Raw genomic sequence first — 19098 nt, forward strand, 5'->3', positions numbered from 1 at the left:
TGATTAGATTATCTATGCTCTACGTTATGTTATTTGTTTTCTTAATGTTATGTAATTCTAAATATTATTTTAACTAGTTAAGTTGTCATTTTCCGTTATTGTCGTCGTAATTTGATTTGTATTTAGAATTTCCTTTGCAACAAAAAAATGACCGAACTATCGAAACAATAGTATAAAAAGAATGCGCATATTTGAGATCAACATATCACCAATCTATTAGATGATGATTGAGTTTGAGAATAACTAATCTAATCACCAACAAGTGTCCCACAAATATGATTTAAAATCAATGTAAATTGATCGACTTAGGTTTCGGATGTGGTTTAATTAAGGAAAGAGAAGTGATAGGATTTGAATTAAAAAATTGAAGCTCATTAATTGAATTTTTGCATGGTCATTGCCAATACATACTCCGACCCGCTACCCGACGAAACAGGTAGCGGGTATCGGGAAACCTTCAACCCGACCCGCTACCCGACGACAATTGGAAACGCAGCGGGATCGGGTAGTTTGTTTTAAATTTTTGCGGGTATGGGTATACCCGTTAAACCCGATAATACCCGTTATTTTTAGGGTTAGGGTTTTCAAATATTTATTTTAGTTAATTAGTTTCAAATCTATATATAATCAGTTTATATTAAACTTTTGAATGGTGATTTAATTTTAGACATGCTTGTTGTTTCTAGTTAGAAATTATGCAAATACCCGTTAATTCTAGATGAGAAATCACCATAATTGTGCATAGTTAATAGTTAGAAATTATGCAAATACAACAAAGTAAAAAAAATACAAATCTAAAATCATAGTGTAGTAACTAGCAACAATCCCAAAATTCATTCTAGAAGTAAAAACATGTACATAAAATTATTGTATTAGATGACTAGCATTGATGATAAGCGAAAACTAAAAGCATAATACAATTGAATAATATAATACACAATTCAAATTATGCCTGCGGGTTTGGGTACCCGCAACTGTGGGTTTGGGATACCCGATGCAGGTATCGGGTTACCCGTATAACTATATGGGTCGGGATTGTGTAGTATAATATTGAAGTTTTCGGGTACGGGTACCCGCAAAATCGGGTTTGGGTACCCGCGGATACCCATTTCGACACCCCTAAGAGTAAAGGCCAATTTTGGTCCTAAACATATGACCAAAAATGAAGTTGGTCCAAAACATTCAATTTTTGAAAAACAAGTCCATAATAAATGAAAATGTATACCCAAGTCGCGATCATGGGCGACATTTTCCTCTTTTATTGGTAATCGACAGAGAGAGATCAATTGATTATGTACGAGGTTTATTTATTTTCATATTTGAATTTCTTGCATCTATCTCATTAATGGTATGGCAGGTACTCGTTTAAATTTATCATCATAGATGTAATCTTATCAATAATTATTAGATCTATAGCATCTACTGTACGTATTAGGAGTATTATAACTTACTTATATATTTAAAATAATTATTAGATGTATAACATCTACGTAGGGGTGCGTTATATTGCTAACGTTTGAAGTTGCTAATTCTGCTAACTTATCAACGCAATGTATTAAAATGACAACACGGTGACATTAAAATATCAATATATAATATTGTCAACACAATATATTGAAATGTTAACAAAATTATGTGTTTACATATTAATGTCATCTTGTTGATATTTTTATACATTGCGTTGATGAGTTAGCAATTGATCACACCTCATCCACGTATTACTGTAACTTACTTATATTTTTAAAATAGATAGTAAATTGTTGTTTGAGAAAATTCATATACAAATGGGTTCTTATTACATTAAAATAAACAAAATTACCAGTATAATTTACATATTAAATTACTGAACTGTAATATTTCACAAAACATCCATAATTGGTTCTAATTTGTAGTGTACTTAATTTGATCCATTTAAGTTTGAAATATTGATTTGTTTCATATCCTATAAAAGTAGTTGAATTGACCTTTCATTGAAAGGCAAATTGACTTGTTTGTATTATGTCTCTTTTGTTATAACATGGTTTTTTACACGTTCTCAGCTGCAACTTATAAAAATTAGTATACTACACATTTTTCGACTAATTTAATTCACAAGAATCTTAGATCATATTAATAGAGATTACAAAATGAAGATGAGAAGAATAAAATCAAAATAGAATAAAATCAACGCATACAATACACACATATTACACATAATATAGGCAATTTTGTACGTGTATTAGGATGTCAGTTCAATTCAAATCTCATATATCAGCATGAGTAGCTAACCTGACAATTTGATAGAGATAGAAATAAAATTTATAGTCCAAGAAAAATGACTTAAGCAATGTAGATCGCAACCCGAATGGGTTGATCCAAAATTAACATAAACCCAATGGATTGGCCAATCAATTTTTATTACTTTTATCAAAATTTTAAAAAATTGTAAAATACTTTTTTCAAATGTACATGGAAATATATTCTTATTCGCTATTCAAAAGTCACACTCTTTGTTTTATTATTTTATTCTGCTTTTTCATGTGTCAGTGAATGGATGTAATTGACAAGAGTTTTGGGACTAAATAGTACTCCCTCCGTCCCGGACTACTCGCACATTTTCTTTTCGGCACGGAGATTAAGGAATGAGTGTATAGCAAAGTCAATAATTGTGGCTGTAGGTGTAATTTTTACTAAAAATGAAAAGAGTGCAAATAACTTGGGACGCCCAGAAAGGAAATAAGTGCAAGTAGTCCGGGACGGAGGGAGTAATAAGAAAAGTGGCAGATGAAACGGTTGGAGTAAAAGGGCTCAAGAAAGAACCGATGTCATTTTTTGAGCTGACATATACGTATTGAAGCCCGCATCAGCTGGAGTTAGTTAGTTCACTTTATACACCCACTTTCTTTGTGAGGTTCAATCTTCTTCTACAATTGAGGATTTACATTGTATTAGATAGAGAGTTTGAGTGTGAGTGAAATTGTAACCTTCTTCATCCTATCTTTTGAAGCAATAAAAGAGTGTGAATCTTGTTTCTCCGTGGACGTAGGCTACGGCCGAACCACTTAAGTTCGTGTGTCATCTTCTTTTGAGTTTTGCTCCAATTCAATCTGCGATCAATCGTCTTCATCATCTTCGTGCCTGAGATAACATCATCAAAAGTAAATATGTGAAATAAAAAATGTATAACTATTTAGGAAAAATATAGTATTTCGTTTCTTTATGAATAACATATTAGTTTGAGTTAAAATAACTCTCGGTTGTATAGGTATTCATTTATTATAGATATAAAATTATCAATAGAAATATATTATTCCCTTTGCCTCTCAAAATTATAAATTGTTTTCTTATTAGTCCGTCCCTGAAAAGTATGAACTTAAATATGGAATAATTAAACAACACATTACCGTTACACATCATTTTATATACAACTTATACCATTACACTACACTGCTAATGATGTGGAATCCACCCTCCATTAACACTACTTACACCACTCGTTATCTCTCACTCTCTTACTTTACCAATTATACATTAAAACCCGGGCCAAATCAAATTTTCATACTTTTCGGGGATGAGAGAGTAGTTAATAAAGAATAAAAAAATCCGAGGTCGATTGGCACAGTGAGTTAATCTAAAACCCATAAGTTTAGGAGTTGACGATTTATAACTCAAACAAATTCTAACTCGATTGTCCGTAATCGAATAGTCGGATAACTCGATAGAGTTGACTCAAACACGAGCGGGTTAACCAGATTGGCATTCCTATGTATATGTATATAGTGAGTGATGTATATGTATTGTGTGTGCAGTGTATGTAGTCATTGTTGGACCTACATTGGGGCATGGGGGTCCCATGAACCCCCCAACATTCCGAACTGTTACTATATAGTACTCCCTCCGTCCCGCACTACTCGCACTTATTTCCTTTTTGAGCGTCCCAAGTTACTTGCACTCTTTCCATTTTTAGTAAAAATTCTCACCTACAGCCGTCATTTTTTACTTTCCTATACACTCATTCCTTAATCTCCGTGCCGAAAAGGAAAGGGGCGAGTAGCCTGGGACGGAGGGAGTATAAATTAGTTTCACAATGTGAATAAATTCAAATATCAGCGCAAGCGGCTGAAGCTCCGGACTCCCTACGTTGAGATCCGTGTTCGCTCCTGCTTAAGTACAAATTCATGCACAGTTTACGCTTCATCCACTAGTTTAATACTCCATTTTCCATTTTTTTCAAATACACAAGCTTTTAATATTAACTTACACACACTTCATTTATTTGTTTTACTCATACTTTACAATTAAAAAAGAGTCTCCTTATTTATTACTTCCCATTAAAATGAAAACACCATTATCTCTATATTTTTCTTTCTCTTACTTTATTATTTCTTTACTTAACTTATAAAATAACACTAAATAAAAATCTTGTATCAAAAAACAAATGCTTTAGCCTTATTTACTACTCCCCATTAAAATGGAAACAATATCATTTCTCTATTTTTCTTTTTCTTACTTTATAATTCTTTACTTAACTTAAAAATAACACCAAATAAAACCTACCGAAAAACAAACGATTTACATTTAGTGGGACACCATCCCTTTATTATTCAATACTCATTAGTCATCTATATATCTTGTAACTTACTAAACCAATGCCATGGAGTAGCAAATATCGAAAAATATTCTACAATTGTTAATAGTAAATTGGACCCCCCAAAGTTAAAATCTTGGGTCCGCCATTGTATGTAGTATGTGTGTAGCGTGTGCAGTGTGTGTATTATGTATGTGTTGTATTGTGTGTATGAAGTGTGTGTACAGTTTATCTGAATATGTCCAATTTTATTGTTCGGAATTTAAAATTTTTTAGTTAAGAAATTCAAATTCTAGAATCTATTATATAATCAAATGTAGTAGTACAATTTAATGTAATATAACAAACATAACATGTTTCTATTAGAAAATGAAGCCTTGTCGTTTAAAATAACTATTGTGTTTAAACATATCCTCACGTTTATGCATTAATTTTCAAAAGTTCGCATATCGTAACATTCTTTGAGATGTGTTTTCTTTGAGGTTTCTTCAACCATATCGTGTAGTGAAAATTTGAATTATTTTTTTCGTTGTGCAAAGCAAATTTATGTGGTCTGTTTTTTTTACCATTCCAGTTGTTTTTTACAATCAAATATTATTTGGTTTGGTTATCCCACTTTCCTGTTGCGAACCAATAAATGTGAAAGTTAGTTAGATGCATGCTAGTTCGACAGGCTGAGATTTAGGGTTTTGAAGGTGTCCAACCGTGTCCAACCGTGTGCCCTTCCATGTCCTAAATTGTCATTATGTAACCCCCAATTTCTGCTCTAAACTCTAAAATTAAATTTGATAATATGTCTCCTTAAGAGTATTTATCGTATCTATATGTGTCCTAAACTTTCGCGCATCATAATATTCACTCTTCAGACCACTGGTGGGCCCATGGTCCCCAATAATTTTAATAATTTCTATATATTATACCCCTCCCCTCCGTCCCCTGAAAATAGAAATTCTTTCTTGTTTAGTCCGTCTTCTAAAAATAAAAACTTTCATTTTTAGGAAATTTTTGTCTCTAATGAATTGGGACTCATTTTCTACTAATACACTTTTTTTTCAATCTCTCTTTTACTTTACCAATTTTACATTAAAACACATACCGTTTCAAAGGTTTCTATTTTTAGGCGATGGAGGGAGTATATTCTTCAGTTAATAAATATCAAAAAGTAGTAGATTAGATGGCTCCTTCGAGTGCCTTTGAGCATTGACATCTAGGTTCGAATCGCACTGCACCACTTCACGTTGTTGTTTTGCATTTAATGTATATGCATATTTGTTAATTGATTGTCCTCTAATTATTGATTATTCTCTAATTATTTATCTCTCATTATTGGTATCTCTCGCATATATTGCAGTTGTATTCATATCTCTTGCTACCTCCTTACTTATGTCGCAATTGTTTATGGCGATAACGATATCATTTTGATGTGTTTCTCTTGAGGTTTATTCAAGAGAAACATATATCTCGCTTAACTTTCTTGCTTATGTCGCAAACTACTAGAAAATTCACATATTATGACACGTATAAATGCAACTAGAAAACTATTATCTTGACACTTTATGTGTAATGGCACTTATTGCAAGTGTGAGGAAAAAAAGTGTGATAACAAGCAAAGTGTGAAGATAAATCCTTCTTTAATACACTCAAAAAGTGTCAAGAAAAAACTCTTGTCATCACAATGCATAGTGTCACAAACTACTCTTTTAAACTACACTATATAAATGCACGATAATTTACAAATAAACCCCACAAATATATACTATTACAACTTCTCACCTATATTTATTTGATTTATACTTTTGACCTACAAATTGCTATAATTTGTATTTTCATCCTATAAATTATATTTAGTCCTTCAAATTTTTATATTTACATCTTTATTAAATATATAATTACATTTCCACTTTCAATCTAAAAAAATCATATTAAATTGCTATTAACCATCCAACAAAATTTCATAAACGACTAATAAATTTGAATAACAAAAATTCAATGTCTAATCTTACATAAAAATCCTCCGTGCATAAAATAGTAGTACTAAAAGTTGAGATTCAAATATTTCTAAAAGTAACACATTTAAAACATAATACTTCAACTTGAATTGTCTCAATGAAAAAACTAATTTGATTACATAAAAACATCCAAACTACAACTCTTCTCAACAAAGAGATGAAAGATTAGATTTACATGAAAGCCACACTTCCACTGTTCCACACGGATATATACAACCAAAACACATACAGCTTGTAGAAACTACAGAGTTTTAACAAGACGAGGGCCAATACCACAGATACAACAAGCGGAAAAATAGACTTATTAGACGCCGAGGATATCTGCCAACTTGCAAATCTGCAATACAGAAGAGAAGCAGCAACATCAAATAACAGAAATGGTGAAAAATCAACTACTCGTCATCTTTACTATGTGTGGCCATCAACTCTCTCTCTCCATATTCTTTGCAGAGAAATTAATGGCAATGACAAACTTTGGAGTAAGAAAACAAATCTGAACAAAAAAGAAAATAAATTTTACAGTAAATTATTGAATATGCCAAAATAAAAATTCTATAACTTTGAATGAAAAGTCATTTTCGTACCTCATTAAAATAGACATAAGTGGATCAAAAATAATTAGTAGCTACAGTAAATGCACAAAGTATAAATCACATTTTTGTTTTTTAATTAAGAACAAAGAAAATTATAGTAATAGTAGATAAAGATCCATCATGTGAATAACATAAGTAGAACATGGGAAAAGAGTAGAGCTCAAAAATCAATCCATAATACAAGTAATATAATAAAAATTACTATTACTAGAAATTAACATTACACATACCTCTTCAATTGTTAGACCAAAATTACTTTATGCACTCACTGAAACATAAGGCAAATAATCAGGATCATCAAAATTTATAGCAATTAACATTACACACAGAAAAAAAAAACATTACCAATGTGTCTTTAACTTGCACAAATAACGTCTGTCATGTTCTTTGATTCATTAACTTCTTTGATCGAGCTTTTTGGTTTCTCATACTTATATTCTAATAGCAAGTCAAAAATTAAAATGATAAAGTAGATTCATAGCTTGAATGAAATATCATTACATAGAGAAAAACTAGAATAAACCTTTGCATCTTCCCTTCTCCAGTAAGCAAGACATTTGATCCATTGATCTTCCAAAACTCTATCATCCTTGTCATGTGTTAAGTGCTCGATAGGTACATCAGCCCAATAACTTGTTTTTTCAAATAATGCTTCCAACTTCTCCATTTAACTTCGATGTAGGCCAAAACCCATTTTTCGGCAATGATAGGGATAGTGAATCGTAACTACATTAGACAAAGACATACATTGTTAAACTAAATAGAACTTAAATAACTATTGAGAATAATATAATGTGATAATTCAGAGTGTTATGAACTGATGTTCAAAAAAGTATTCTTAACAAAACTACATCAAATGATTTAAACTACATGCAAGAACTCATACATGTGCAAGCTTCATAGCAAGAATTCAGCTAGTATTGAGTACGAAATACATGTGATAATAAAATTCATATGAAAAGTGAGCATTAAAAAGTCAGATCAATGCATGTCAAAAGATAAGCCACATGTTAAATAACATTTAACAAATGTAGTAAATGAGAAAGCTAACTTAGTCCAAAAGCGTAGAAGGATAAAAGAGCATGATGAATTAAATAATCTACACTCTTTTGAAATGTTATTACCTTAACGACTTCTAGCATCTCAACTTTTTCCCTCTCGGCATGGCATGCCAATTATTAACATCTAATGGACAATATTTACCATTTCTTGCAATTGAAACTAAGAAATGACAAAGCTTGCTCTTTTTCACCACCTATAGGCTGACCAAACTCATTATACTCGACAGAAATGAGTGGTAGGTTTGGAGGGCGGCCCCAAATATCTGTCATATAGGTATGGCCTCTGCTTTCCTTTCCAATAGATTTAGGTCCAGATGAACTACCTTTAAGCACAAAAAAAATGATTAATCTATTATCTAAAATATTAAGGAGCTTATTAGAGTGTGATTTCCCATTACCTTCCTCCTCTTCTTCAATGTCAACACTTATATCCTCATTCGAATATGGAAACATGTTCAAAGCTTCTTTATTGTTGTCAAAATAAATCCGGCAGATTCGATTTAGTTTCACTATTTAATCGAAACATAACACGATTTTCTTTTCCTACTATCACATAGAAACCAAGCATTTTTTTTTACCTTCACTAGTTGTAAACCTTTCTGCTAACATATTCTGTTCCTCATGCAAACGGACACTTTTTTTTAATCCGTGTCCCTCCTTTAGAAGCTACATGTAACTTCATACGTTGGAGTGAAAATAAGTAAAGACAATATCCGGTAAAAAATGATATAGTGAAACTTGAGATCATTTCATCAAACACTTGGGGGATAAAACAAAAATTACTTTAAAATTGATCACATTGCATAATAAAATTCAATTGAAACCTACAATATGTGATTAAAACATAAAAGCTATGTTAGCAACAGTAGATTATCATTCCAGTTAATATATTACATTGTTCATTATCAGAATAATTTCACTGAAAAACTCACCTTGCAAGAATCAAAGGTAGGTCTCACTTTGTTCTCTTTGCTATACTATCTGAGATAACTGTGAGTTCATGAATTTGCTTGGAGTTGGGGGGGGGAGTGGACGGTTGTGAGATTCATGTTTTGACGCTTAATGTATCGCCCGCTGAATCCCTAATTTATTCTCCCTAATTTATGATAGTGTCGAATGGTGCTTTTTGAAGCGAGAAATTTCGGAAAAAGGGTTTAAATTCGCTGACCTTTCAAAATTTGGGATTCAATTCGTTGACCTTTCGAAATATGAGATCGGGGGCATGCGAATTTTTCGCAAGGAGGGATTTTTGCATTTTCTATTTATTCACTAATTCTTTCTTATTGTTTTGGTCACAATATTTATCAACTGACCAAAATACCCACCTCAAAAAAAATTGGATGTGATTAAACTTCTGCCTCCTCCACCCTCCTCCTCGGTCCTCCCCTTCACCGCATCTCTCCCCCTTACTCAATTCCCAGTTGTTCTGTTTTAATATCAAAAAGTTTGAGTCTTGCAAAATGGATTTGACAATTCACAATTGGAGAAAGCAAAACTTCTTGGGTTCAAGAACTATGTTGAGGTACTGATGTAGCTACAACACTTGCTTGAGCAATTTTTTGCGTTAATTTCTCATGAAAGACATACTCCATTAGAATTCAAATATTACGTGAATTTAGAGATGAAAATGGCCACTATTGATAAAGCAAAGGATCTTATGTACAAGCTTCATAAGGCTTCTTGGGATTCTGTTATACAGAGAAAAATATAGCAAAAACCTACACAAATTTGGTGTAATACTTGTGTGTGGATTGAAGAGGAGTGTACATTTCGTATAGTAGATTAGAGGATTGATGTAGGAGATGTTTATTCAAAAATACGGAGGAGGGTGGAGGCGGAAAAGCCGCGAATGAAAAGGGGAGGAGAAATTTAAACCCTTCCTTACAAATTATCACACGATTGTTTTTTCAAGATTGTGGATCAAATTAGAAGGGTGGTTTAGTCAATTAATAAGTACTGAGAGAAATAATAAGAAAAGATAGGTGAATATTGAGAAAAATGCAAGAATCCCTCATTCTGAAAAATTTGTATGCCCAAATCCCATATTTCGAAAGGTTGACGAATTGAATCCCAAATTTCGAAAGGTCAACGAATTTAAACCCCTTTTCCGAAATCTCTCTTTTGAAGCTATAGTTATAGAAAAAATGTGAAAGCCCATTATTCAATACGTGAAGCCCATTATTCAATATGTGAAAAAATGACTTGGGAGAAAAGTACTAAAGTGCAAATTGAGAATCATACAAAAAAGACTAAAGTCCCAAAATGGTCCTTAATATATTGCATTTTTTTTTATTTTGGTCCAAAACATTATCTTTTGAATTATTCGGTCCCTCACATTTGAAATCGGATTACATTTGGTCCATTTTGGACAGTTCCGTCAAATTTTTGACGATTTTAATTACCGGGTCACAAATCCGTCACTAATCCGTCACTAACTGGGAGAAACTGATCTGTCACAATTCCGTTACTAATCCGTCCCTAATCCATCACAAATGTGATCCGATTTCAAATGTGAGGGACTGAATAAGTGGGAGGTGGTGGAGGCCATCTTGGCGTTCAGCAAGGGGGAGGCTTTTTATAAAAAGATCGGGCGGGCGTGGAAGCGGGACTACCACCTCCACGGCCCGCCCGGGACGGGGAAGCCCACCATGATCGCTGCCATGGCGAACCTCCTGGGCTATTACGTCTACGACCTCGAGCTCACGGCGGTGAAGGACAACACGGAGCTAAAGAAGCTCCTGATCGTGACCTCCAGCAGGGCGGTGATCGTGATTGAGTACATCGACTGCTTTGTCGACCTCACGGGGCAGAGAGTGAAGAGGAGAGAAAAGGAGAAAGAGAATGAGAACAACCAGGTGCTGCATAGGATGGGAATGGAGGAGAATGAGACGAAGAGCAGCAAAATTACTCTTTCTGGGCTGCTGAATTTAATAGATGGGTTGTGGTCTGCTTGTGGAGGAGCGAGAATCATTGTTTTCACGACCAACAATGTGGAGAAGTTGGATCCGGCGTTGATAAGGAGAGGGAGGATGGATAAGCACATTGAGCTGTCGTATTGCAGCTTCGAAGGGTTTAAGGTTTTGGCGAAGAACTACGTTGGGGTGGAGTGGCATGAGCTTTTTCCGAGGATCGAGAGGTTGTTGGGGGAGGTGGAGATGACGCCGGCGGATGTGGCGGAGAATTTGATGCCGAGGAGCTTGGCCGGAGATGCAGAGGAGTGCTTGGAGAGTGTGGTGAGGGCGCTCGAGGCTGAGCAGAAGAAGTTGAACGCAACAATGATGAAAACACCTCTCCAGCGGAGAAGATTAACGGGATCCTCGTCTCCGGAGGAGAAGATAGATGGAATGCGATTTGAAACAGAGGATTCCTCGGTCGAACCTTTCATGAAACAGTCATTGGGGTCGAGGATATTATATATATGATACGGATTTGTGACGGGTTAGTGATGGATTAGTGACAGATTTGTGACGGATTAGTGACGGATCAGTTTCTCCCAGTTAGTGACGGATAAGTGACGGATTTGTGACTCGATAATTAAAACCGTCAAAAATTTGACGGAACCGTCCAAAATGGACCAAATGTGATCCGATTTCAAATGTGAGGGACCGAATAATTCAAAAGATAATGTTTTGGACCAAAATAAAAAAAAAAAACACAATATGTTAAGGACCATTTTGGGACTTTAGTCTAGGATCTTTGATGAAAGTTTTAAATTAGTAAAGTTGATATGAACACCGAAATACTTTATGCGATAATAACAGAAATTACAAATCAACTATTGACTAACAAACACAATATACTTATAATTAAAATAACAACCTTCTCTTTTTAGTTGAGGATACAAACAACATTTAAGCTGCTTAGAGAATCGAATCTACTTAATAAAAGTTATTTAATTGAAATTTCTCGTACATTAAAAAAACAAAAAATTGTGGGGAAATACATAAAAATACTCCATCACTTTCTCACTTTAAAATATCTCTATATTTTGTTGGTGGAAAAAAATAAGCATATACTCCCTCCGGCATTACTTGCACTATATTCCTTTTTTGCGTCCCAAGATACTTGCACTCTTACTATTTTGGGTAAAAATTAGTGTACTCACTATTTTGGGTAAAAATTAGTGTTAGTTAAACATCTCCTTATTACACTTAAAATGCTAAATAACGGATATTAATTAATAACCCATCAACCCATCCACCGCTCATTTGGAAAAATATACGTCCCTCTCTCTCTTTAAACTCATTCTCTCTCTAACCAAAATTCTTCCGCCTCCAACCTCACTAGACTCTTCCGCCTCGCTCGCTAAAAACACTAACTTATCCACGCAGTGGTGGACGCAGGTGGAGAAGGTGAGGGGCTTAAGCCCCTCCCAACCCATTTTTTTAAATAAATTTCTATTGCAAATTTTTAAAAAAAATTTCAAACCTATAGTCAGCCCTCACCAAGTTAATAGCTTTGATGTCTAAATTATTAGAGGTTTAATGGAAAGGAGGGGCTGAAATTAAAAGTACACCTAAAAACTTCACAACAATGGAGCTGAGAAATGAGAAGAGGAAGACGATGAATAGTAAAACAATAAAAGCAGAAAAAGTACTGCATGTTCCCTATTTAAAGTACTGCACTATTAGACAATAAATAATAATAAAAAGTAATACACTAACTTACAAATAACTTAAATAAATAAAATAATAAAAGTTGAAAAAGTACTGCACTATTCCTATTTGACGGCAGGGGTTAGTTTCAGGGCAGGTATATTAATTAAGAATTAAAAAGGATTTGTCATCTAGCCCTACTTCTTTCATAGCAGTGGAGCAAAACACAAATGAAACTTCTCCCACAAATTCCAAAAGAGAATTACTTATCTTCTTCGCAACTTTAATTGGTAGAGTAAGGTCAGTTTTTCCTTTTCTTTTGTCATAGTTTACACAATCACAATGTGTTAGATACTTTAGATTCATAACTTTTATTTACATAGTATTTTGTGATTTATTGAACTAATTTGCTAAATTGCATAACGTGTCTTGATCCAAGAAATTCTTTCTCTGAATTCAATGAGCATCAAGTCATTCATATTGCTACTTTATGTCCCGAGGACTTCTCTGCGAGCGAATGTTTACATCTTCCACGGCAAGTTAGTAACTTTATTACTAATGTGCGGTGTGATCCTCAATTTGTTGCGCTTAGTGATTTGGGAAGTTTTGCTATGAAAATGGTCAAAACTAAGAAGCATTTAGTTTTTCCATTGGTCTATCGGATTATTGAGTTGGCCTTGGTTTTACCTGTTGCTACTGCTTCTGTTGAGAGAGCATTTTCTGCAATGAAGACTATCAAGACTGATTTACGAAATCGAATGGGAGACGAGTGGATGAATGACAGTCTAGTTGTGTACATTGAGAAGATATTTTTTCAATGATTGATAACGAGCCGATCCTGCAGCGTTTTCAATCGATGAAAACACGTAGAATTCAGTTGCCGCCGCTTTAGCAAACTGTATTATTCTTTTTGTCAAACCTGTTTTGGATTAATTTTATATATTAGATATTTATTTATTTTTAGAATTTTTATTGTTTTTTTATTATATATATATATATATATATATATATATATATATATATATATATATATATAGGGTTGTCTTATATACAAAACAATCTAAAGTGTATAACCTAGAACTACATTTCATCCATTGGATGAGCAAAAAGGATGGTCAAGATCAAATTTCATACATAATCACAATGCATCGGTTATAACCACCCAACTAACCACCCCACTAATCATGTTTTCAATCCAAATTTGGCCTTGGTTCTACATTTAAGATTGGTTCTACATTTAAGAATGGTTCTATCTTGATCACAACCATATATATATATATATATATATATATATATATATAGGGACGTATTCATTTCCTTTTCCTATATTTCCTCCTTTTTTCTTCTTAATATCAGCCATTAGATTAGAGAAATGGACGGTCAAGATCAACATTGGATAATTAATCTCGTGTTGCATTATTTGTCCTATTTTGTGCATTATGAGGGTACAATAGTAATCTAATAATGGCTGGAAACCGCTACGAATAATGCACCACATGGTCACGAGTAATGCATATAATTGACTATATAATGCACAATATGTGAACTGCAATGCATACGAATAAGATGTACCATGTTATGATGTTTGGACACAAGTTTCTTGTTTCCCCTAAGGGTTTAATAAGCTTAGGGGCTAGGGTATAGTACGTAGACACGTATGTAATCTTCACATGGTAACGAGTAATGGATATAATTGACTATATAATGCACAATTTGTGAACTGCAATGCATACGAACAAGATGTGCTGTGTTATGATGTTTGACGCACGTTTCTTGTTTCCCCTAAGGGTTTAATAAGCTTAGGGGCTAGGGTATAGTACGTACGCATTAATAACAAATTATAAAACGATACGAATAATTCACCAAATTGTCACGAGTAATGGATGTTATTAACTATATAATGCACAATATGTGAACTGCAATGCATACGAATAAGATGTACCATGTTATGATGTTTGACACACGTTTCTTGTTTCCCCTAAGGGTTTAATAAGCTTAGGGGCTAGGGTATAGTACGTAGACATTACTAAATGCACGTAAGTAATCTTCAATCCGTTGATTAACCCATATACACAATACCTCTAATAATGCATAATATACTGAGATAATGACAATTAACAACTACATAATGCACTACCTAAACCAAATAATGCACATACGTATATTCCAATAACAACAATTTGTTAGTAATGTCTACGTACTATACCCTAGCCCCTAAGCTTATTAAACCCTTAGGGGAAACAAGAAACGTGTGTCAAACATCATAACATGGTACATCTTGTTCGTATGCATTGCAGTTCACATATTGTGCATTATATAGTTAATAACATCCATTACTCGTGACAATTTGGTGAATTATTCGTATCGTTTTATAATTTGTTATTAATGCGTACGTACTATACCCTAGCCCCTAAGCTTATTAAACCCTTAGGGGAAACAAGAAACGTGTGTCAAACATCATAACACAACACATCTTGTTCGTATGCATTGCAGTTCACAAATTGTGCATTATATAGTCAATTATATCCATTACTCGTTACCATGTGAAGATTACATACGTGTCTACGTACTATACCCTAGCCCCTAAGCTTATTAAACCCTTAGGGGAAACAAGAAACTTGTGTCCAAACATCATAACATGGTACATCTTATTCGTATGCATTGCAGTTCACATATTGTGCATTATATAGTCAATTATATGCATTACTCGTGACCATGTGGTGCATTATTCGTAGATACCAAAATGTGGCAGTTACTTTTCCGTCAAATGTCAATAATAACCCTGTAATGCATACAACCACCTTCTATAATGCAACACGGAACCAGTTTTATAGAATCAATCTGATCCGTTGATGCCTTAGATCTAATGCGTAATATTAAAAAGGAAAAAGGATCTAAGATGTGAAAAGGAGAATAACGCTCCCCTATATATATATATATATATATAGGGTTGTGATCAATTGAGATTTTTTAGCCTAATTGAGAATTGAGATGCATTATTAGCCACTCATTTTTATTAAATGAGTGGTCCAGAATTTACCACATGGAAAATATTTTTACATTAATTAATTGTGAAAGGGCAGAATGGTAATTTCATCATACATTTTATTTAATAAATATTTTTTTATTTTTTAAAAAAAAATTAAATTTTTTTTCGATTTTTTATTTTTTTTATTTTTTTATTTTTTTGTCAACTACATATACAATTCATGTCAACTACACACATATAATGTCAACTACATATACAATTCATGTCAACTGCACATATATAATGTCAACTACATATACGATTCATATCACCTATACACATATAATGTCAACTATAACCTGTTGACATTTGATGTGCAGGCTATTGACATTTGATGTGCAGGGCTATTGACATTTGATGTGCAGGCTACACATCGTAGTTGACATCGCGTGAAAATTAAAAAAATTTAAAAAAATTTAAAAATTTTTTTAAAAAATTTTAAAAAAATAAAAAAAAATTTAAAAAAATAAAAAAAATAATTTTTTTTAGTTGTTGACATTTTAATACGAGTTGTTGACATTTGATATTCTGGCTATTGAAATGAAATGACGATAATACCCTTAGTTGATATAATCTACTTGTAGTTGACATTTCAAAATGAGTGGCTGAAAATGCATCTCAATTCTCAATTAAGCTAAAAAATCTCAACCTAACAAGACCCTATATATATATATATATATATATATATATATATATATATATATATATATATATATATATATATAATATAATATAATATGTGTGTCTACTGCCAAGATTTTTTAGTGAAGCCCCTGCCAAGATTTATTCCTGCGTCCGCCACTGTATCCCCGCGCTCCCAACCCCAACCTCTTTCCCGTCGGCGACAACCTGCAAAATGGTGGGTGGGTTAACCCACAATTTTAAATTTTTCATCTGTCGCCATTTAGATTTGTGGCCTGACTTTTGATTTAAATTTGAATATACATGGACTACTTTTACATTTTGTTGTTTACAATTCAAAGTATATACACGGAATTTTATTTATTTACTATTCAAATTTAATAACAATTTCAAATTTTGAATATATAAAAAATACAGATATAAAAAATTGGATTAAAAAAATGAAATTAATGATATAACTAAAACATCTAATCACTTTACCTACTTTATTACTCATTCTACTTAAAACACTAATCACTCATTCCTTAATTTCCGTGTCTAAAATGAAATATGCAACGCAACTAATGCGGGATGGAGGGAGTATATAATTGTAATTGTCACGACCGTCCTTTAGGGTTAATAAATACGGGCGATCGTGATTAAAAGAATTTAATAAACAGACGAAAAAAATTAGGGTTTCAACACAAGTTGGACCAACTATTAATATCCAATTAAATAACCAAGAGTTTAATATTATCCAACAAGAAATTCGGAATATCCATTATCCTAACAATTAAAGTTGTCGGCCCAAATAAAACATGAATAAACGAAAAGTCACAGCGGAAATGACCAAGAGAAAGAGTGACGTCATGTGTGAAGACACAACGTCACCCAAAAAAACAACCATAATATCTTAAATTCACTTGCTCAACACCACCACATCCTCGTCGCCGCTCAACCTGCACATAAGGAAAACACATGCAGGGCTGAGTATTATAAGAATACTCAGTGGCTCATGCCGAAAACATTTTCAATAAAGAGCAATTTATCATGCCATTCACAAGTAACCATCGGGGTTTAGCTTTAGAAATGCCCGAGGCACTCAAAATCATTTCCATTTCAAACATCGACTGATCAGTCATTTTCCCATAGATGTTTACCATATCTGCCAATACATGACTTGGAATATGGCCACAAACCAAGCCACTAGACCGGCCAGCCCGTACGCTAGCACACGATCTACCATAGGTGTACACTAGCCCAAGTAGGGTTTGCGGCCCTACAAGGACCCGAATTCGATTCATATAATAATGGCATAAAGCCCAATCAGATAGGCACGTAAAAATCAAACCATAGCATGATAAATACAGTTTCATTTCCATCGATAAAATATTTAGGACGTTGTCCTTATTTAAAAGAAAGCCCACCTCAATTGCTTAATTCTCTACACTTCCTTCCCTTTGGAATCTCGATTCCCTTGCGAAGTCTCACCTTTAGGATTTAAATAATACATATATCAACCTACTTTCCAATTAGATAAAATAATAAAAAAAATGCATGCACCCTAGTTGAAGTCTTTTATCTTGTTTCTCTCGATTTTTCGCTTATTCGGCCGCTTACGCCAATAATTGCTCCGATGGCTTCTCGTAATTTCCTTCAAAATGTAGAAATTAACCCCAATATTTACTTAAGCTCGTAAATAAATCCCCGCAATTATTTCCCTTCGAATTAATTATTTCCGACATAAGATAAAGTTATTCGCTATTTGAATTATTGTGGAAATTAATTAAATATTCTTCACCATTAAAGTTATTCATTGGCCCAAGACAATTTAAATGGAGCCCACTATTAGTCTTCAATTTAATTTGTGAGCCCAACTTAAGTAAATCTTCCCTTTTAATTTAATGGGCCACTTTCTAAAACAAAGGGGAGGCCCAAACTTAAAGAAAACAAAAGAGGTCCAGCCCAACACTTCCACCATCTCCCCTTCTCTCTCGACACCATCTCCAAGTCTCTCTCTCTATTCTCTTTCTCTCTCCCGTCGACAAATTGGGTAAGTCCGTCGGCTTCTCCGACTCCTCAGCCACCGCTGCTCGCCGAGAGGGCTGCTTTGCAGTTCAACCTCCGCCGCGAGGGGTGCCGCCATTGGTCGGCCCCAGCGGCGATTCGCCCACCGTCGTCGCCGTCGGAGTGGAGGGACTCTGCCGCCACTGCCGTCGTCCAATTCATCCATCGTTCATCCCGAACCAACCCCGAACAACTCTGAACAGCCCCGAAACGACCCGAACAAATACCGCGTAGCCCCGACTAACTCCGAAAGGTAAGTTCTCATTCAAAGTATGTTTCTTTTCGTTCTTAGTTTGATTTTGATTCTCACAAAGGTTCGATTGTTTTGATTGTGCGATTTGATCGTTGATTGAATTATGTGGGGAGTGAGGTATAATGATGTGTATGGAGCAGAATGCAATACTTCACGTTTTAAAAATTTGGGTAGGAGATTACCTCTGTGAACGAGAAATCAAAACATCAAGGATTTGAAAAGAGTGGTTCTTGAAGCTGGAGGATTTTGGTTACTGCCACTAGCACAATTTGATGTTAGATTCTGAAGCAGGAGAAAGTTTAGA

The 19098-nt window shown here is 33.9% G+C and overlaps 1 protein-coding gene and 1 long non-coding RNA gene across 2 annotated transcripts in view; one reads left to right on the forward strand and one right to left on the reverse strand.

The window, feature by feature from the left end:
• The first annotated feature begins 9857 nt into the window (after positions 1-9857).
• LOC121770248 (AAA-ATPase At3g28580-like) lies at positions 9858-11652 on the forward strand. The gene is made up of 2 exons (XM_042167031.1): positions 9858-9920; positions 10759-11652. The coding sequence occupies exons 1-2, from the start codon at positions 9858-9860 to the stop codon at positions 11650-11652; spliced, it is 957 nt and encodes a 318-aa protein (XP_042022965.1).
• A 5548-nt stretch (positions 11653-17200) lies between these two features.
• LOC121746968 overlaps positions 17201-19098 on the reverse strand; it is a 28611-nt gene continuing 26713 nt past the window's right edge. The window contains exons 3-4 of the long non-coding RNA XR_006039095.1: positions 17902-17965; positions 17201-17433 (exon numbers count right to left, since the gene is read on the reverse strand). This is a non-coding gene — a long non-coding RNA (uncharacterized LOC121746968). The remainder of the gene's footprint in view (positions 17434-17901; positions 17966-19098) is intronic.

The sequence above is a fragment of the Salvia splendens genome, chromosome 1 (genome assembly GCF_004379255.2).
Source record: "Salvia splendens isolate huo1 chromosome 1, SspV2, whole genome shotgun sequence".
NCBI lineage: Eukaryota > Viridiplantae > Streptophyta > Magnoliopsida > Lamiales > Lamiaceae > Salvia > Salvia splendens.

Coding starts and splice junctions, on each gene's coding strand:
- LOC121770248 (XM_042167031.1), top strand. CDS start 9,858: ATGGCCACTATTGATAAAGCAAAGGATCTTATGTACAAGCTTCATAAG. Junction 9,921..10,758: donor ATAAGGCTTCTTGGGATTCT/GTTATACAGAGA, acceptor GGACTGAATAAG/TGGGAGGTGGTGGAGGCCAT.